This window comes from Hyperoodon ampullatus (assembly GCF_949752795.1).
Source record: "Hyperoodon ampullatus genome assembly, chromosome: 6".
NCBI lineage: Eukaryota > Metazoa > Chordata > Mammalia > Artiodactyla > Ziphiidae > Hyperoodon > Hyperoodon ampullatus.
In genome coordinates, this window is record NC_136919.1 from 999,298 (window position 1) to 1,019,328 (window position 20,031).

Sequence of the window (20,031 nt, forward strand, 5' to 3'; positions counted from 1 at the left end):
GGCTCGGCGGAGACTGCTCTCTGGTGGCCCCTTGGGGCTGGTTGGGAGGCACGGGCCCTGGTGAGGGGCGGGGGCAGAAGCCCACGGGGCTGACGCGGGCCTCCACGCGGAGACTGGCGGGGCGCCACCCCAGACGGGGCAGCCACGAGAATGGGGACGGGAGCTCAGGGTCGTGCCCTTTCCCGGAACACGGGGGCTGTGCGCCCGCCTGGGCTGAGCACACGGGCCCCGCTGGTCTGCACAGGCTGCTGGAAGACTACCTCGAAGCCGTGGAGGGAATCAAAAAGCACCTGCTGCACAGATCTGAACCCGGCAAGCTGACCTTCGTGGGGGAACTCGCCCACGGCCGCTTCAGATAGAGGAAGAGATGCAAGTGGGAGGAGCCTGGGGAGGGGCTGCCATCCAGGGGAAGGGGCTGTGAGTCCTTGTGTCTTGTCCTGGCCCCCACCCTGAAGAGGCCGTGGGGGGCCTTCAAGTGTAGTTCTCCCAACACAGGACAGGCATCCATAGGTGCGGGGATGGGGACCAAGGAACAGGGACACAGGAACATGGGAACCTGGGCACACAGGGACACAGGGATGGGGAAAAGGGGGCATGGGGACACAAGGACGGGGGCATGGAGGTGGGCACACAGGGATGGGGACACGGGGCCGTGGGGGACATGGGGTCACAGGGATGGTGCCATAGGGACGGGGACATAGGGACATGGGAACACAGGGACGGGGACACGGGGGTGGGCACATGGGGACACGGGAACATGAAGAACACAGGGACACAGGGATAGGGACATGGGGATGGGGACATGGGGATGGGGACACAGGGAGGTGGGGACATGGGGACACGGAGACATGGACATGAGGACATGGGGATGGGGACACAGGGACATGGGATGGGGACAGGGACTGTGGGATGATTGTGGTATGGCACTGGGTGACCTCAGGGTGACTACACCCATAGGGTGGTGTCATGTGATGGACAGTCATTGTCACCATGCTGACTGCCACAGCAACAGTCCTGGGACTGTGTGAGGGAAAGCCAATGGGCCAGCTGGCCCGGTTTCCTGGTTGTGACCAGAGCCCAGGACCCCAGCCCAGCCTGGGCCGTCCCAGCACCAGACAGTCCAGGCCTGGGCAGAGCCTGGGGGTCGAGCTGGCCGGGGATAGTCCTGGGAGTGGGAATGGGTGGCTCCCCTTCCCTCTGCTGCCTGGGGCGGGGCCAACTTCCCCACCTGCTCTGGGCCTGGCTCACTGCCCACGTCCCTAGCAGGACTGTGGTCAGCACGGCCCCACCTGTGCTGAGCGGGCCGCCCAGCTTGGCCTGTCTGGCCCCTCACCAGGCCCTGGACTGGCACCGGGGGAGAGGTGGCCCTTCCGTCCTGTGGGTACTGCGGAGCCAGTGAAGGGGCTGGCCTGAGGGGGAGGGGAGAGGGTCCCAGATCCCAGGCTTGGCCTCCTAGCCTTCTCCACCCCCACGAGCCGCCCAAACTCCTGCCTGGGCTCCGAGGCCCCCGCTCGCCCGCCCCCTGCCCAGCCACACGGGCCCTCACTGTTGCTCGGACAGGACAGGCTCTTCTTTCAGGGCGGCCGACCTCGACGGAGCCCCCACCCCCATCCTCCTAAGGCTCCCTCCCTCCCTCTCAGGGGTCGTTCTGAGCAGCTGCTCAGGAGGTGGCCTTCCCCAACCCTTCCCTTGAACGTGACCCTCCCCTGGGGCTGCCCGCTGGGGGGCCCGACCCAGGACAACGCCGTGTGGCCAGGAGGTGGCTGGGCAGTGGGGCAGTCAGTTCCTGCCCAGTGCGTGTGTGGCACGGTGCCCGGCCCTAAGCAGTGGCCGCTAGAGGAGGGGTGACTGGGCAGGCACGTCCCCGCCCCCAGCACCGGGCCCTCGAGCCCTCAGCCCACTTCCTGTGCCCCCATAGCTACCATCTTCATGGTGACACGGGAGTGCCAGAAGCTTGAGGACCCGGAAGCTGGCCGCCGGGAGGAGAGGGCAGTGCTGCTCACAGCCCCGCCCAGGCCGTCACGTGAGGGCTTCCTGTTGGTCACGTGACCCCGCCCACCTGACCCGAAGCTGGCGGGGAAAGTGAACATGAGCTCCCCGCGCCAGGCGGCCCTGACCTGGGCCCTGGCCCTGTTTTTGGCCCTGCAGCTGCGCAGCCTGGAGGCCAGGGGTGAGTGCCGGCCCGCGGGCCCCCCACTCGGCACCCCCAGGTCCCCTCCGCTGAGCGCTGTGCCCTCCAGCCCACAGAGCCACGGACCCTGACTTTCAGGAGGCCTACTTCGAGCAGCTCCTGGACCATTTCAACTTCGAGAGGTTTGGGAACAAGACCTTCCGCCAGCGGTTCCTGCTGTCAGGTGAGGTCGCCCTGGGGACAGTTCCTGCTGTCGGATGAGGACGGGCACCCCACGCCTCACCTGCCCCCTTGCCTCCATCCGACAGAGAAGTTCTGGAAGAGGGGCGAGGGGCCAATATTCTTCTACACGGGCAACGAGGGGGACGTGTGGTCCTTCGCCAACAACTCAGGGTTCATCCTGGAGCTGGCGGCGCAGCAGGGGGCCCTGGTCGTCTTTGCCGAGCACGTGGGTACCGGCTGGGGCTGGGGGTGGGAGTGGGGGCCCGACCGGGGCGCGGGGTCAGTGACCCCTGGTCGCCTGCCCACAGCGGTACTACGGAAAGTCTCTCCCGTTCGGTGAGCGGTCCAGGTGCCGCGGGTACACGGAGCTGCTGACGGTGGAGCAGGCCCTGGCCGACTACGCGGGGCTGCTCCGGGCACTTCGGCAGGAACTTGGGGCCCAGGACGCCCCCGCCATCGCCTTTGGCGGGAGGTGCGTCCTTGTCTCCTTTCTCTCCCAGAACAAATGCAAGCCTGGCCCCGGCCAGAATTTCTGTGGGTCTTGGAAGTTGGGGGTCCTTTGGAGGCATGGGGTGGGGGGCTCTGAGAAAGGAGAGAGGAGGCAGGTGTCGTCGCGGAGGCGCACTGGGGTCGGCGGGGGCGGGGTGCTACAGGGGTGGCGTGGGGAGCCACCCAGCTAACCCTGCGCCCCTGCCCAGCTATGGGGGGATGCTCAGCGCCTACATGAGGATAAAGTACCCCCACCTCGTGGCGGGGGCACTGGCGGCCAGCGCACCTGTCGTCGCGGTGGCAGGCCTCGGTGACCCCTACCAGTTTTTCCGGGACGTCTCCGCGGTAAGTGAAGCCTCCGGCCCCAGACCCCTCCCCCAGGCAGCCCAGCGGGCGGGTGCAGCCACACCCTTCCTTCCTCCAGGACTTTGAGGGCCAGAGTCCCAAGTGTGCCCAGGCCGTGCGGGACGCCTTCCGGCAGATCAAGGACTTGTTCCTACAGGGAGGTGAGCAGGCTGCCCCCTGCCTCCCTGTCCCCCATTCCCCCTCCCCCACGTGTGCCTGAAGACTCCAAAGGCCCTTGTCCTGCTCCTCCTGGCAGCCTATGACACGGTCAGCCAGGAGTTCGGCACCTGCTGGCCACTCTCTGGCCCGGGGGACCTGACCCAACTCTTCGGGTTTGCCCGGAATGCCTTCACCCTGCTGGCTATGATGGACTACCCGTACCCTGCCGACTTCGTGGGACACCTTCCTGCCAACCCTGTCAAGGCGAGGCACCCACCCCTGGCTGGCGGGAACCCGGGGAGGGCAGTGTCCTGTGGACAGGGAAGGGCCCAGCTGCCCTGGGGTGGTCAGGGCTGGCCAGCTCCAGGACCTTGCACCCACTCTGGGACCTGCGACTAGGGAAGGTCTCGAGGTGGGTGGCTGGCTGAGGGGCTCTGCTGGCACCCACAGGTTGGCTGCGACCGACTGCTGAGTGAGAGCCAGAGGATCAGGGGGCTCCGATCGTTGGCCGGTGCGTCTGCCCACCTGCCTGGGCTGGTGTCGAGCGTGAGGGGCTCGGTGTTGGCAGGGGAGCGGGTGGGCTGAGGAGTTGGCGGGCAGCAGTGAGGGCTGTACGGGGGCGGGGAGCACAGAAGCCTCCACTTGGCCCCTGGGACAGGAAGTGGGCATCCCCGTTGTGGCCCAGCCTGGAGATCGCGAACCCAAGGGCCTTCTGGGAGGTCCCCGGTGCAAAGGGCCGCACATCGCACCTCAGCCCACCCTGCTGGGAGGGGGAACATCCCAGCAGCCAGGACAGGAGCTGACAGTACAGCTTCCAGCCACTCCACTCCTCACTGGGCCCACAGGACCCCAGAGCCCCTGACACCTGCTGGACCCGTCTAAGGGGGCAGGGTGGGTGTCCAGGCGCCCAGCCCCAGGACCCCTCTCCCCCAGGCCTGGTGTACAACTCCTCGGGCACGGAGCCCTGCTATGACATCTACGTGCAGTACCAGGTCTGTGCCGACCCCACGGGCTGCGGCTTGGGCCCTGATGCCAAGGCCTGGGACTACCAGGTATGGGGGAGCTGGGGGCCTGGGACTGCCAGGTATGGGGTGCTACATGTGGTGTCCTGGCCCCCTGGCCTGATGGTGGTGCGGGTGTCCCGCAGGCCTGCACTGAGATCAACCTGACATTTTCCAGCAACAATGTGTCGGACATCTTCCCTGACCTGCCCTTCACTGAAGCCCTGCGCCAGCAGTACTGCCTGGACACGTGGGGCGTGTGGCCCCGGCAGGACTGGCTGCAGACCAGCTTTGGGGGAGGCGGTGAGGCTCAAGGCAGGGTTGGGGGCGGCATCCTTCCCCCTGCACTGAGCTGCCTCTGTTTCCCACACTCCCTCGATATAGCTGGAGTTTGATCCAGTCCCTGGGTCACAAATTTGGGGGTCCCCACCTGGTCCCCACCACTGCTTGCTCTATCCGTTTCAGACCTCACAGCTGCCAGCAACATCATCTTCTCCAACGGTGACCTGGACCCCTGGGCAGGGGGAGGGGTGAGTCACGGCCAGGAAGTCCCTGCCCCTGTGTGGGTCCCAGCACTCTTGGCTCTGGACCTCCTTGATTTTTGTTCCAATCTCCATTGTTCCCTCCTCTCCCTTTGTTGGTTCTATTCCTGACTTCTTATGGCGACCTGACTTCTGGCTCATTAATCTTCACCTTTCATTTCTAATGGGACCATTCAGGGTTGTGCAGTCACCTCAAACTACTGCTTTAACTGCACCCCACAAGCTGGGACATGCAGCCTCCCAGCAGGTTGTGCTGCAAGGCTGAGGCCCAGAGCACAGTCTGCACCCCTGACACGGAGGCTCCTTCAATGATACAGATTCAGAGCAACCTGAGCATGTCAGTCCTCGCCATCACCATCCACGGGGGAGCGCATCACCTGGACCTCAGGTGCAGTCCTGCCTGGGGAGGGGGTGCAGTACCTGGCCTGGGCCGATGGGTGGACGTGGGCTAGGGTGGTGTGAGGCTCGGGGCCTGCCAGCCCTGCTGAGTACCCCCCACGCCCGCTCCTCAGAGCGTCCCACCCAGAAGACCCCGCATCTGTCGTGGAGGCACGTAGGCTAGAGGCCACCCTCATCGGCAAGTGGGTCGAGGCAGCCAGGCATGAGCGACGGCTGCGGCTGGCACAGCACGGGCTCCGAGGCTGAGGGGTGCTCCCCCCGCAGGACCAGAGAGGACTTGCTGGGAGCCTGAGGCGAGTGAGGGGGGAGGAGCCCCGCCCAACCTCCTGAACCTGGAGCTCGGCCAGGGTGGGCGGGGCCTTTCCCGAGGGAGAGGCCGGACAAACACTGGTGGCCTGTCAGGCACGTCCTGTCCCATGTCCTGTCCTGTCTTGAGGCCCTGGACACAGTGAAGACGCTCACACCACCTCCTAAACTCAGCTGATAAATAAAGCAGGGTCCTCGGCTCCCATCTGTGTCCTGGGTGACGGGGGATGCCGGCCTTTCCCACGGCTGGCCAACCCACACCACCACGAGAGGCCACCCCAGTGAGTCTCCACCTCCCTTCTCAGTTGTCCTCTTCGTCCTCTTCGTCCCCAACCACGGCAGTGTCCGTCTGGGGAGCCCTGAAGCCCCCAAGTCCCCCTGCTTGGGGCCAGGCCTGGGCGGGGCCGGGGGACCAGTCTGCTTCACTCAGCAGACTCAGGCCCCGCCGTGTGGGACTGTCCCGAGTCCCACACCCACCGCTGCCCAAGAGGCTCCTGCGCTGGGGTATGGGGGTCGGGGGGCAGGGTAGCACAGGGAGCACCACGCACCCTCCAGCTGGGGAGGTCCTGCCAGGCAGGCAGCCACAGCTGTGAGGCAGGGCAAGAGGCTGACTGAGACACAGGCCCTGCACACCTGCTGGGCACCTGGGCAAGTGGAGGGCGGCAGCCCTGAGGGTGAGCGCAGAAGGTGCGAGCGGAGGAGGGGCCACAGCGGTGGGCCAGGCCCTGCCTGACCCCGGGTCCGGTGCCTGTGTAGAGGCTTCTAGGAGTAAGAACGAAGTTTCCTCACGTTCAACATGGAGAAAGGGCTGGCCTGTCCTACAGGGTCACCAGGGCCTGGGAGCTAGGGCCAGCGGAGGCCCAGGATCCTGGCTTCTCTCTGGAAAGCCACCCTGGGGTCAGTCCTAAGGCATGGGCACAGCCGGCTAAAGAAAAGGAATGAGGGCTTCCCTTGTGGTGCGGTGGTTAGGAATTCGCCTGCCAATGCAGGGGACGTGGGTTCGAGCCCTGCTCCAGGAAGATCCCACGTGCCGCAGAGAAACTAAGCCCGTGCGCCACAACTACTGAGCCTGCGCTTTAGAGCCCGTGAGCCACAACTACAGAGCCCGCATGCCGCAACTACTGAAGCCTGCATGCCTAGAGCCCATGCTCCACAACGAGAAGCCCCCGCAATGAGAAGCCCGCGCACCACAACGAAGACCCAATGCAGCCAAAATTAAATAAAATAAATTTATTTTTTAAAAAAAGTAATGAGATAGGTTGACCAGGCACCCTAGGAGCCCCAGGTGCAGACCACCCCACACGCCAGGGAAGCGGACAGAGCAGGTGGGGCCCGCCATGCTCACTGGCGCTGGCAGCCGTCACAGGCATATTCTCACCCTGGGTGCTGCTATGGCCAGCACCTGCCCCATGGAGCTGACACTCCCAAATCTCCCCCCAGGGGCAGGGGCAAAGCTGACCTCTGGACAGGTCAGACCTGACCCAAACACTGCCCCTGCCGCCCCTCCCTGTTTCACAGTTGCGATTCCGGAAACAAAGACACAGCAGGTGCCAGTTAGAACAAATGTACTTTTATCTCCTCTGAAAAGTCCATCAATCAGGGCTGGCCTGGGAGCCAGTGAACTTGCCCGCCCAGCCCCTGCAAGGGCAAGGAGAGGATCCCTGAGTCCAACGTGTAGACACCACAGCCAGCCAGGGGCCCGGATCCCCATGAGGTCACAGATGCCCTGAGACCCCAGGTTGGGGTGCGTTCACAGGCTGTGAGGCCCCGAGGCTAAGCTGTACCCAGGCTGTCCCCTCAGCTCATCTCATCTCTCATCATGGGCTCTGGGGACCCAGTGTGGCCCAGGGTGACCAGAGGGCCCAGGACCCCTAGGAAGCCCTGCAAGGCCAGCAGGAGGGCATTCGGGTTTCAGGAATGTAGTCACGATTTGATTTTCTTAGGAGGAAGGAAGAGGCTCCCCGGGTCGACGGGACCTCCCGAAATCACAGCGCTGATTCATTCCTACTTGTTCCTAACGGTGTCCCGATAAGAACCAGGCAAGAAGCCCAGAACCCGCGGCAGAGCACCAGAAGCCCAGTGGCCACCCCAAGCAGCCATGAGGCCCCGAAACGTCCTGGCCCAGTTGCCGCTGGCCTCTGTCATCAGCCCGGCCTGGAGCACTTCCAGCCAGCTGGGAGGACACCACACAGCCAAGGTCAGGGCTAGGGTCTTGCCGACAGGCACCCTCCATGACAGGACTCATCAGTCCCCGGGCAGCACCCACTCGGGAGCCGTCCGGCCCTAGGAGGGGGCCCAGATGGGCAGGGGGTGAGCCTCCGTGTTGAACACGTACGTGTCCAGGCTGAGCAGGTCTGGGTCGTCGGAGAAAAGCAGATACAGGTACTTGAGCGTCTCCCCCAGAAAGAAGCTCTCCATCTTGTCCCTGGGCTGGGGATTGCGGGGGTCCTGGACGTTGCTGATGGAAGAATAGCCGCCCGAGGGGACCTGCACGAGAGCCAAGGCCACAGCGTCACAACGCAGGCTCAGCCCTTTCAAGGGCTGCAGGCCAGAGGCACCCTCCCGAGCCCCCTGCCCCACCGCAGCACACGGCCCCCCAGGGCAGGGTCTGGGGCGGTGAGGACCCCAAGGCCCACAAAGGGACTGGCCACCCTGGAGGTCAGCCGTGGTTCCTCCAGGGACCCCCTGGGGGATGCCAGCAGCCTGCAAGTGACCAGATGGAAAGTGCGACCTCCAGGACCTGTGCAGGTCTTGCAAAAGCCCGGAGATCCCTCAAGCGGTGTACAACCCAGCACTTCACGTGCCACAGGGCAAAAATCAAGTCTCAGCTCTGCTGGGGTGGGCAGTGGGCCCTGGGCAGGGTGGGACCTTCTCTGAGCCATGGCCCCGGCTGTACGATGGGCAGCTGGGCCTGAGCACAGCGGGGGTGGTGGTGGTCATGGCACCCGTCCTGGGGAGCAGCAGCCCAGAAGTCACCTCCGGGTGGGAAAGTGCTGCCCAGGCCACACAGACAACCCAGGAGGGACACGCTCTGTGCACCTCGGGCCACTGCAGGGACCCTCCCCACACAGGCTGGCCCCCCGAGACAGGAAGGAGGGATGCCCTGGCCCCCTGGTCATGTACACCTTGAGGGCAGTGCTAGGCAGCTGGGCCCTCGTGGCCAGGGTGGGCCCCTCCCCCAGCCAGCCCACACGGCAGGCAGCGGCGAGGAGCTGGGGACGAGGACCAGGCGGCGGGCGGGCCCTCACCCTCGTGTACGTGTTGAAGCTGCGCAGGATCTCCCAGCCCCAGTCCTGGTACTTGCGGTCGCCCGTGAGGCGGTACAGGTAGAACAGGCTCTCCACCGTCTCGGGCCGCAGCAGGTTGTGTCTGTCGGCCGCCTGGGGAGGAATGCGGGCTCAGGATTAGCCTTGCCACGCCCCTGCCCTGGCGCCCCTGAGCCACACCGGCCCCAGCATGGCTCACCTTGACCTGCACGTCCTTACGGGACTTCTGGGGGTGCAGGTTGAAGTGCACGATTTCAGGGCTCAGCCCCGTCTCCATCTGACGGTTCATCTGGTAGCAGGTGTCCATGAGCGCCCGGGCCAGCTCCATGTGGTCGGCGGGCAGGCCGTGGTGGGCACCCAGAGCTAGCGTCCCTGGCAGGAAGCACACCAGGTGGTCCTGGAATCAGAGGGTCACCTCACCACCGTGGACCTGCGGCCTCACGGGTTCCACACGGGTCCAGCATTATCAGGCCCCCCGTGTTCCCGGGAGCCAACAGGCCTGAGTGCCGGCAGGGCTCCAACGGGACTGAACTGCAGGCCACACACCGGGGGCCCCACGTGCGCAGGGCAGAAGCTGCTAGAAGGACCACCATCTACCGGGGAGCACATGCTGACCCGGGTCTCCCTCACCTCCTGCCCCAAAGGGCCGATGGAGCCCCAGCAGGAGAACGGCGGAAGGGGGAGCTGGGGGCAGGGGTCCCCCGGAGCATGGAAGGCGGGGCTTGGAGCAGGGGAGGGGCCCCGGGGGGAGGAGGGGGTTCTGGGGAAGGGGCCCTGGCACCACCAAGACCTCAGCTCCCCCCATCACGGGACAGCCCAGGCCATGCAGCCCGTGTCCACTCGTGACGGCTCACACTCCGTGGCCAGAATCGCATGGTTCCCTCCGACGTCCAGAGTCTCAGAGCCCTCCGATGTCAAGGACAAAGGGCGGAGCCCCAAGACCCGACTCGGCCGCGTCAGACCAGGCCCCTGCTCACCATCTTGGCGCTGAAGCGGCCGTGGGCGAGTTCCCCCACGAAGGTCAGCTTGCCGGGTTCAGATCTGTGCAGCAGGTGCTTTTTGATTCCCTCCACGGCTTCGAGGTAGTCTTCCAGCAGCCTGTGCAGACCAGCGGGGCCCGTGTGCTCAGCCCAGGCGGGCGCACAGCCCCCGTGTTCCGGGAAAGGGCACGACCCTGAGCTCCCGTCCCCATTCTCGTGGCTGCCCCGTCTGGGGTGGCGCCCCGCCAGTCTCCGCGTGGAGGCCCGCGTCAGCCCCGTGGGCTTCTGCCCCCGCCCCTCACCAGGGCCCGTGCCTCCCAACCAGCCCCAAGGGGCCACCAGAGAGCAGTCTCCGCCGAGCCCCTGGCCCCGACGCGCTCATCCCGGTTTTCTGAACCAGCCCACGGGCTCCCCTGTTGGTGACACCCTCGTCTCACCCGTGGGTGATGGCCTGGAGCTGCCCCTGCCCCTGATTCTGGGTCACTGTCACCCCTGGGCCTGAGACTTGAGGCGATCCCAGCACCCACGTGAGGGTTAATCTCTATTTTCCAAACTGGACAAGGAGCCACCGCTGCTCCCCGGGGAAGCGTGCGTTTTCAGGGTCAGGGCACTAAGCTCGAGGAGGCCCAGGTGCCTGCCGCGGGAGCCGACGCCAGAGGGGCGGCCACAGGCCCGAGGAAGAGCCCGGCTGCCCGGCACTGACGGGCCGTGGACCCCCGCGGCCGGCCGGGCCCTGGCTCTGCACACAGGCTGTGAGGAGAGCCCCGCCCCGCAGACCGGCCCCGGCTGGCGCGGCTGCCGGTTCCCGCCACCCCGAGAGCTGAGAACCGGGCCTCACTGCGTCTCCTTCTTCCCCCCCTGGATCCACTGCTTCAGCAGGTACTCGTAGTAGCTGTCGGCCCTGGCGCCCAGGGTGAACACGCCCAGGTGCGTGAAGAGCCCGTTGCCGGTGTTGATGAACATGGGCACCAGCCCGTCCTTCTTCCCGCGCAGGGAGTGCACACGCCTGCTCACCTCCTCCACGGCCTCCTGGGCAGGGGAGGGCAGGGCAGTGAGCAGCGCGGGCTGCACAGAGGGCTGCGCTCCTCGGACGCTGCCGCCCCGGGGCCCGACCACAGGGCTGAACCCCCCCTCGCCACGGTTCTCAGCCCCCACCCTTGGGGGACATTTTAGCTGTAAGTGGCCACCATAGTGCGTGTATGCATCCTGACAACGTGCACACGACCCCTTCAGTCCGCTGATGGGCAAGGGACCTGACGACACACTTATACACAGAAGATACACAGCAGCCCAACACGCAAACTCAGAAGACGAACCACTGATTGTCAGAAAAGTCGATCCAGCAAGACACAATCACATACCCACTAACAGGTACAAGTATGGCTGGACAACACACGAGGACGTCTGTGCAGGTCCGGACCTGACAGGAGCCGTGTTGTCAAGATCCCCAGTGGGACACAGGCCAAAGCTCGGCAGGTGACCGTCCAGACACACGGTCAACCCACACGATGAAGCCTGTCTGCGCTCGTAAAGGAAGGATTCTGACCAGTCCTGCAACCTTGAGGACACCATGCTCACTCAACGCCCAGACTGCAGTCACTGCAGGAGGGACACGAACTGTCCAGAATGGGGCACGTGCCAGAGCCCAGCCCTGTGCGGCTGCCAAAGGGGGTCGGCAAACAGTGCTGGGTACAATCTGGGTGAGGGAATTGTTCTGGAATTACATAACAATGACAGTCACAAACACGTGAGTACACGCAATGTACACAGAAAAAGACAGGATTTCTCGATATATAAACTAAATCTCAATTAAATACAAAAGGGAGGGCATCCCTAGTGGCACAGTGGTTAATAATCCACCTGACAATGCAGGGGACACGGGTTCGAGCCCTGGTCCGGGAAATCCCACGCGGCAGTTGAGCAACTAAGCCCGTGCGCCACACCTACTGAGTCTGTGCTCTAGAGCCCGCAAGCCACAACTGTTGAGCCCTGGAGCCACAACTACTGAAGCCTGCACGCCTAGAACCCATGCTCTGCAACAGGAGAAGCCACCACAATAAGAAGCCCACGCACTGCTACGAAGACCCAACGCAGCCAAAAATAAGTAAGTAAGTAATTTTTTTAAAAAATGAAACAAATAAAATGCCATCTTAAAAAAAAAAAAAAAAAGGAGGGGGAGGAAAAAAGCTGAAGGAATAGAATCAACCTTAGAGGAAGGCCCACAAGCAGAGACGTCGTCCACAGGAGGGGCCCTGCCTAAAGCGGGCAAGCAGACGCTGCTAGAGGCAGTAACACACGGAGAGCCAAGAACAAAACCACAAGTCAGCCCTCTGTTCCACGTGCACCTGCTGGTCCCGCCACACAGCAGGAGCCATGCCAGCAACACCGCTCCAGCCGCCCGCCCAGGACAGGCATGTGCGTGGGCACAGTCCAGGTGCCACAGCTGGGACGACCACGATGTCATCTGCACTGAACTGGCTACAAAACCCGGTAACTCCACACATCCCACGGCAGCAGCCACGACAGAGCTGGCCGCCCTCGCTGGCTCAGAAGTGTCCCGGACAACAGTAGGTGGACCCGGGGCCACGCAGAGCGCCAAACAAGACGTCCACTGCCAGGACCCTAAGGACACGGGACTGCACGGGGGTGGGGCCGGGCGGAGGACTCACCCTCCAGTCAGTGCCTTTCATGCCTGCACCTGTGATATCACGAGATAACGGGATTCACCAGGAAAAACGTGGGACAAAACCAAAAGCGACACCGGTCTCAGGCCCCAGGATCAATGACCACACAGACCTGCACCTGCCCCACTGAAGCAGAGACAGCCCCGCTGCAAACCCGCTCCAGCTGGAAGCACAGCCTCCCCCGTACCTGAAATTTCTTAACTCCCGTGAGACGAGAGAGCTCTCGGAACTCCAGCTGAATGCTTGTCACCTCGGCCACCGTGCTGTCAGAGGTCCAGCGCGGTGGGTGGGCAACTCCAGTGCCGATGTTCACGTCGGAGTACGGGATCTTCGAGGGTGTCTGGAACGCAGGCATTAGCCGATTTCCGAAGTCCTCCTAATACACAACACAGCGATCAGTCAATGATCCCTGTCCCAGAGCGGCCCGTCTCCATGGCATGACGCTAACCCGTCACCTGCTTCCATCTAATCCAGTGGAGAGATGAGTGTGCTGGCTTCATGTGGCCCCACCCCTGAAGAGCTGCAAAAACCGACCTGGACTCAACCAGCTCTGAATGACCATGCCTGCGGGCGGCAGGGCCACTTCAGCCACGCACGTGCACGGAAACAGACTCGAGCGCGTGGAGGGGAGCGCAGACTGCAAACACACGCCTCCCCACCCTGATCCCACGAGAAAAGGACCGACTGTGCGGCACTCGAGACCCCGGTGCCCCCAGGACGTGAGACGAGCTGGTGCCGGGACACTCACAGCCTTTTTCAGAAAGAGGACATCCCCAGACAAGTGGAAGGCGCTCAGAAGACCCCCCAGGATCCGGATGGTGCTCTCAAACAGGTTGACGTCCACATTTTTCTGAAATAATAACCTCTGGGACACCCACTTCCTGGCTTCTTCAAATTCTATCACATGAAACAGCAGAGATACAGGAACAAATTAACAGTCCAAGCGTTTCCCTGACGGCTCCCTCTGGGGCCACATGCATCCCCTGCAGGGTTTTAACGTCACTTCCTAGTGCAAGAGGGGACCCTGAAGGCTTCCAGTCCCGCAAAAAAAATCGAGCCAGTGTGCAGCTGGGGGAAGGCCATGCATGCAGCACGAGGTCAAGTGCTTGACAATCACAGCCACGCTACAGAGGACCACGAGGGTGAGTGAGTGGCAGGCAGTCTTCAGCCCAATCAGAAAACTTAAAGCAAATGTTTAAAATGCCAGTTTAGAAACACCTAGAGACACACCATCCCAACGTAGCCCCACCTGCGCGGCACAGGAGGACATTAGGGAGAGATTCGGGGCGCTGGCGGCTCCGTCAGATCACGTGTCACCTCCCACCACTGGGCCCCCGCCTGACTGCAACAGAAACACGGGCTGGGAACGCCCCTGGAAGCCCACCTACAGCCTCACTCAGCTCTCGGCAGGGGGCGCAGGGGACGCCTGTCCTGAGCATCCCCTGGTTGCCTGGACGTGAGGGGACAAAGGAACTGCCCACGGCCAGCACGGCCACCCTGGCACCCAGGATGAGGGGAGGCACAGCCCAGCGGGACACGGCACGTGGTCACCTCCCAGGCCAGGCTCGCTCAGGCCCAAGGGTCACGCACGAGAGCTCGGCCCCCATGCTAGGGATGAGCAGATACCTTTCTTCAGACCCAAAATCCACATGGTGTCCAGGGCGTCGATCAGCGTGAGGCCGAGGCCGAACCACTCGCTGAAGGACTTGGACACGGGCTTCAGCTCGTCGTGGCCCCAGGCGAACTTGCGGTATCCGGCCCACGCGTGGCGGAAAGCAGCGACCACAGCCTTCTGGCGCTCGTTGTGCGAGGCTGCGAGGAGGGAAGCGGGGCGTGGGCACTTGGACAGAGCTGTTCTGCGGCCCCACGGCGAGTGAGGCTGACGGGGGGCACCGTGGGCTGCAGTGAAGGTCTGAGCAGGACCCGCTGCCTGGCCCGGGCCCATCCGCCTCCACCAGGGCCCAGTGGAGACCACCCTCCGAAGGGCAGTGAGCACTCGCAGAGCAAAGGACCGGAGGCCGTGGGACCACTACGGCTGTGATGTGCACTCTGGTTGGGGGACATCAAACATGACAGGCGCTGGTGACCCGGACAAAAATACCTCGTCTAGCAGTGCCGTGTCCTGCCCGATCAGCTGGGGGCACTTCCAACGGGGACAAAATGGGGAGCAGACACCACCAAGGCCGCTCGGACACTCCCCAGGGTGCCCTCAGGGCGCATCCAGAGGCTGCTTCCCGCCACATGCGGGAGGACCACGCGCACACACGGGGCTACCGCGCAGGGAACGTGTCCACGGCTTCACCACACGTCCCGTCAGTGTTGACACTCACGGCTCTGCCGTCCATTTCTAACCCCACACGGTCGCCCCATGTCCCCACGTGCGTGGCCACAAGTCTCCACGTGCGTGGCCACAAGTCCCCACTCAGGGCTCTCGTCCTCCCTGGGGGCTCCAGCACCAAGAGCAGAGGGTCCCGGCGGGGACCCAGACCCAGTTCTCCTGTCCGTGGAATGGCAACAGGACAGACTGACCCCTCAAGGGGCGACATGAGGACCGCAGCACCCAGGCCCCCAGCTGCCCGGACACAGGCAGGAAACGAGCCTCCCGCACACACGTTCCTATGCAGCTGCAGCACCGGCCACCGGACGACAGCCGCCAAGGAGCCCCACGTCGTCAGCAAAGCTCTAAGGGGTGCCTGACGCCGAGACCCGCGCGTCCTTGCACCTGGGTGTCCAAGGCTGAGCAGCGCTCGTTGGGACGGGACGGCAGGAGCCCCCCGCCACCCCGCCGCTCTCGTGCGTGTCCACACGCCCCCTTCCTCAGAGTGCCCGGGGTGGGGGGTGGCCCCCGAGAGGGCGCAGGCGGGACCTTACCTGGACTGTTCCTCGTCCTGAGGGCCTGCGGGGAAGGCCTGGGGGCGGCCTCTGCCTTTCTCGGAGGGAGCTGGGGGCCCTGCTCCGGTTCGGTCTCTGTGCCCCTCCAGCTGGAGCGGGAGGAGAGAGAGCGCTCAGAGCAGGGGCAGAGGTGCTGAGGCCCCGAGGTCGAGGTCGCAGCCGAGCTGGGCTCAGACTCGGCCTCCACGCCCTCCCACCCCCCACGGGGCACACACTGTCTGCAGGAACAGGAACCAGAAGGCGCATTATGCACCAGGCTGGTTCTCTGTTTTTCAGGAAAAGAAACACCACAGAGATGCCTGACGGCCCCTGCGTTCCATTCAGTCCATCTCTGCTGTACCTGACGCGGTTTCCCTGCACGTTGTCTTCCCGGCGAGCCTCACCGGCTGCCTCTGCCCTCCTCTGGGCCTCATCCTGCCTCCTGTCCTTGGCGTCTCCATCGGGGGCTCTAATCTGCAGGTTGGGTGGTCCCCGTCGGAAATGCCTTGGAGGCTTCTGGACAGAGACGAGAAGAGACAAGAGTCACTCGTGAAATGATTCAATCGTCCATCTGCGACGCTGCCCCCAGTCTGACCCGGCCCCGTGCAGGGAGCACTGTGGACTGGCGGAGCAGCTGCAATTTCCCAGAGGAAATTATTTTCATTTTTCGTACAACAGGCAGCTCTGGGAGGAGCCCCTTACTCGCCAGCTCCTGGCCCTGACTACCGGCTGGAGGCTCTGCCAAAGGGCGAGTGCCACCGTGGACAGCGGGTTAAGCCCCTGGCAGGCACGTTTCCGGGTGTCAGGCCCTGAGGGTAGCAGGGCCGGCAGGGTGAGAGCCAGCACGGCCCCATGACACTACTGTCGCAGGCCCGCGCCCGGACTCCTCAGCTTCATCCTCGGAAGGGTGTGGCAGAGGTGGCCGGTCAGTGACAGAGCGCTGCGGGGAGGGCAGCGCCCCTCCTGGCTCCCAGCCAGCCCTGACCAGTGCGCGTGACTGGCACCTCCTCCGTGCCCTCTAGTCTCCACATCCTCCTCACACCCCCCAAGGAAGGCGCCCCAGGACTAGGCCGCGCCCCTCCCTCCCCCTTTCTGGACAGCAGGCACCACGCACCCGTGTACTCCCAAACCTCTCTCCCAGGCCCGACTGACGCTCGGGCCCCCAGCAACTCGGTCTGGGCAGGTCCAGAGCGCAGCGCCCGCCTGAGTGTCCCCCGCCAGTAGCTCCCAGAGAAAAGGGATGGCTCTCGTTCACACCTACCAAGGATCCGGCACAGCAGATGCACAAAGACGAAAGACAGGATGGCCCTCTTCCTTTCCCCCCGCCTCCTTCACCCAAGCAGCCCAGAGTAAGGAGTGTGAGGTTAAAACCTCAAACAAACGGTAAGAAACAGAACTCTTCCCAGTCTGTCTGAAACAGCACGTACTGTTCCCAAGTGCTTCTGGCACGGGCCCGGGTTACAACTCCGCGTGTAGTTTATTCAAAGTACCTGAGGTGACGCCCCCGCGAAGGTTTCCGGGTTCTCAGCTGCTCTCCGAGGAGCTGGCAAGACGGGTGGATTTGCGGGTGTCATCTTCGGCCCTTCTTCCGACCTGCTGTCCACGGCTAAACAAGAGAATCTACTTTATCTCAAATTCGCCACAAAGCCTGGAGAACATTCAACGTGCACTCGAGACAGCATCCACACAGCTATGACTCCGTGTAAAAGAACGCGGTGGGACCTCCGAAGAGGGCAGTTCAAGCAATTTGAGAATGGCCAAAGGGAATCAAACCTTTTCCAAAGCACCTGGCAGTTTCTGTCCTTATCCCCACCCACATCCCCATTGCTCTGCCTTTATGATTTCCGTTTCGGGAAGGGCACAAGGTGGCACACGGGCCATTTACTGGAGCAAACCTACAGCGGCTCTTTAGCTTTCCTCCTCAAAGAAGCCATCCTAGAGCAATTCAGAAGGGACCCTGCACCTCCTCACTGGCACCCTGCCCGGCCCTTCCCAGCTCCCGGTAGCGCGTGTGAGGAAGTCCACGCGACACGTTCAGACTCAGCATTCAGCCTCAGGACCTGACTCTCACTGTGAGACAGACAGGGTGAGATGCCGGTCCTCACAGCAGACATTTGGGAAACAGTCACACAACCTCAAATTAACAGCCACCTCCTAGCCGGGGCTTGGGAACACTCTAGGCTTCTCTGTATTTCGACTTCCTGGCAATGTGCTGACGTCTATGCCTCCTGCAGCCGCGAGATCGCGCTGCTGCCGCTGAGTCCGCCCTCAGGAACCCCCACGGGTCACTGCGGAATCGTGGAGCTGGTACCTTTCCACTCGTCGGCCACACTGATGTAGGCCAGGAGGCCGCAGAGCATCAGGAACGCCAGCAGGAAGAGGACCACGTTCCGCTGTAACCTCGACAGCTGCTTCCATTTCTGAGCGAGAGAGACAGACAGTGACACTTTTTACTGAAAAGGGCACAGCTGGAAATCTCTCCCACTGTGACACACTCCGTGGGGACGACGAGGAATTCCGGAGGCCCAGCGTGGGCTCTGCTGCTTTTGAACCAGGGGAAGTTGCCTCTCGGCAGGGGCCGCAGGCTGGGATGATACTGCTGCAGACGACACACCGCACGGGCCCGCGTTCGAGGAGAATGCAGACCCACGCGGAGACCGTTTCTGGCTGACACGTGGGCAGCGGGGAAAGACCGGCAGCCCGCGTGTGCTGGCTCAGGCTCCGCCAGCCTCGCCTCGGCCCTGCAGCCCGGGACCCCGGGAGCCGCGGGGCCGGCCCCGCTCGTGCGCTCGCCCCGGCGAGGCCCCCAGGCCGCCCCTCACCCGCCAGAACGAGCGCCGCCTCAGGCCCTGGCCGCCGTCATAGCTCCGGCCGGGGCTCAGCGTCACCGAGATGAAGTCCCGACGCGGCGGCAGCGGCGGCGGCGGATACATGACAGCGGCAGCGGCAGCGGGCCGGGGAGCCTCGCCCTCCGGCGTCGTCAGGAGGCCCGGCTCCGAGCCGGGTAGTGAGGCCGGCAGGTCCGCCGCCGGTAGGCGGCCATCGCGGAGCCGTCGACTCCCCGCCCATCGCTCTGAGCCAATGCGCCTTTGCCGCGCCCTCGGAGTCCCACTGCGCCTGCGCCCGCCGTCGCTGCTCCTGCGTGCGGGCCTACATCCCACGGCGCGCCTCCGTGCGTGCGCGGTGACGTCACGCCGACACTGCTCGCTCCTGCGCACATCTGGCTGGTGTGGCTGCGCAGCTGGTGTGGTTTCCGCTCGAGCCGCTTCCCCTGGGATTTCCCTGTCATTGCGCCCCCGCGCGGCTTCCCCAGGGCCTGTGGGCCGTGGGATGGGCCGGGCTTTCTCGGGCCGGCGCTGACACCGGGCAGGTGTGCCACCGCTCCGCCATGTCGGCGGGCTGCCTCTGCGCCCCTGGACCCCAGGTCCCGACCCCGCCCTCCCCCACCAGGTGGATTTGACCCGGGTGCGTGCCCCAGAGCCTGGAGGGGCTGGGACCTGGGAGGGGGGCCGGGGTCAGCGAGAGGACGGGGGGCCCGTTGCAGAGTAAGAGGCTCTGGGAGTTTTCATCCATGGACCTATCAACCTTAAAAATAGCTGGCTATTTTATCAGCAAAATGAGTTTATTCAGGAATGGCAGAGGAATTGCAGTTAAGGGTGTGCAAATATAGCCTGTAGTAGCCATGTCCAGAGACCAGGGAAAGGAATAGTACTTTACAGAGAAAAAAGGGAAGTTGGGAAGGGCTGCTTTGTATGAAAGTCCATTGGAGGTGGGGCTTAGTGTTAGGTTTGGGGAAGTTCAGAATGCCATGAAGCCTACCTGGATCCTAATGCCTCCTTGTTCCGAGATCCGGTGCCCTAAATAGCGATCCTGAGTTTGAGCAACTGCAATTTTTCCTTGGAGGCTTGAATGCTCCTTTGAAACCAAAAGTTTTAGCAGGTTTGAGGAGGCCAGCAGAGCAGCTAATCATCCACATCCTGTAATAAAGTAGAGCCTGCAGGAAACATATCATCCACATCAGCCTTTAAGGCTTGTGAAAAGTAAGAAGGAATTTCAGTGAAACCTTGGGGCATTAATGTCCAGATGTATTGTCCTTCCCAAGTGAAGCCTGAAAAGGTCTCAGCTAGCCTTATCAGCTGGAATTCAGGCACACCTCGTTTTATTGTACTTTGGTTTATTGCACTTTGCAGATATTGTTTTTTTTCAAATTTAAGGTTTGTGGCAACCCTACATCCAGCAAGTCTGTGGGCGCCATTTTTCCAACAGCATTTGTTCACTTCCTGTCTCTGTGTCACATTTTGGTAATTCTTGGAATTTTTCAAACATTTTCATTACTTTTATATTTGTTATGGTGATCTGTGGTCAGTGATCTTTGATGTTACTATTGCAAAATATTAAAACTTGCTGAAGGCTCAGATGATGGTTAGCATTTTTTGGAATAAAGTATTTTTAAATTAAGGTACGTATATTGCTTTTTAGACACAATGCTATTGCACATTTAATAAACTGCAGAAGAGTACGAACATAACTTTTATATGCACTGGGACCAAAGTATTCATGTGACTTGCTTTATTGTGATACTCGCTTTTTTGTAATGGTCTAGAACCAAACCCGCAATATCTCTGAGGCGTGCCTG

At 62.8% G+C, this 20,031-nt stretch overlaps 2 protein-coding genes across 2 annotated transcripts; one reads left to right on the forward strand and one right to left on the reverse strand.

Moving 5' to 3' along the window:
* Window positions 1-2,088: 2,088 nt before the first annotated feature.
* Window positions 2,089-5,775, forward strand: DPP7 (dipeptidyl peptidase 7; the record flags this gene model as incomplete). The annotated part of the gene is made up of 13 exons (XM_079706329.1): window positions 2,089-2,170; window positions 2,241-2,354; window positions 2,440-2,579; window positions 2,662-2,825; window positions 3,052-3,187; window positions 3,267-3,348; window positions 3,444-3,610; window positions 3,797-3,857; window positions 4,280-4,398; window positions 4,494-4,650; window positions 4,813-4,877; window positions 5,207-5,277; window positions 5,402-5,775. The coding sequence occupies 13 exons, from the start codon at window positions 2,089-2,091 to the stop codon at window positions 5,532-5,534; spliced, it is 1,491 nt and encodes a 496-aa protein (XP_079562455.1). The 3' UTR covers window positions 5,535-5,775.
* Window positions 5,776-6,815: 1,040 nt separating this feature from the next.
* On the reverse strand, window positions 6,816-18,328 carry LOC307054123 (endoplasmic reticulum mannosyl-oligosaccharide 1,2-alpha-mannosidase-like; the record flags this gene model as incomplete). The annotated part of the gene is made up of 13 exons (XM_079705652.1): window positions 6,816-8,081; window positions 8,843-8,974; window positions 9,060-9,257; window positions 9,838-9,958; window positions 10,679-10,869; window positions 12,712-12,900; window positions 13,273-13,421; window positions 14,151-14,336; window positions 15,396-15,505; window positions 15,757-15,911; window positions 16,886-17,001; window positions 17,707-17,815; window positions 18,218-18,328. 13 exons carry the CDS (start codon window positions 18,326-18,328, stop codon window positions 7,878-7,880), a joined length of 1,971 nt encoding a protein of 656 aa, XP_079561778.1. The 3' UTR covers window positions 6,816-7,877.
* Between the last annotated feature and the right edge of the window lie 1,703 nt (window positions 18,329-20,031).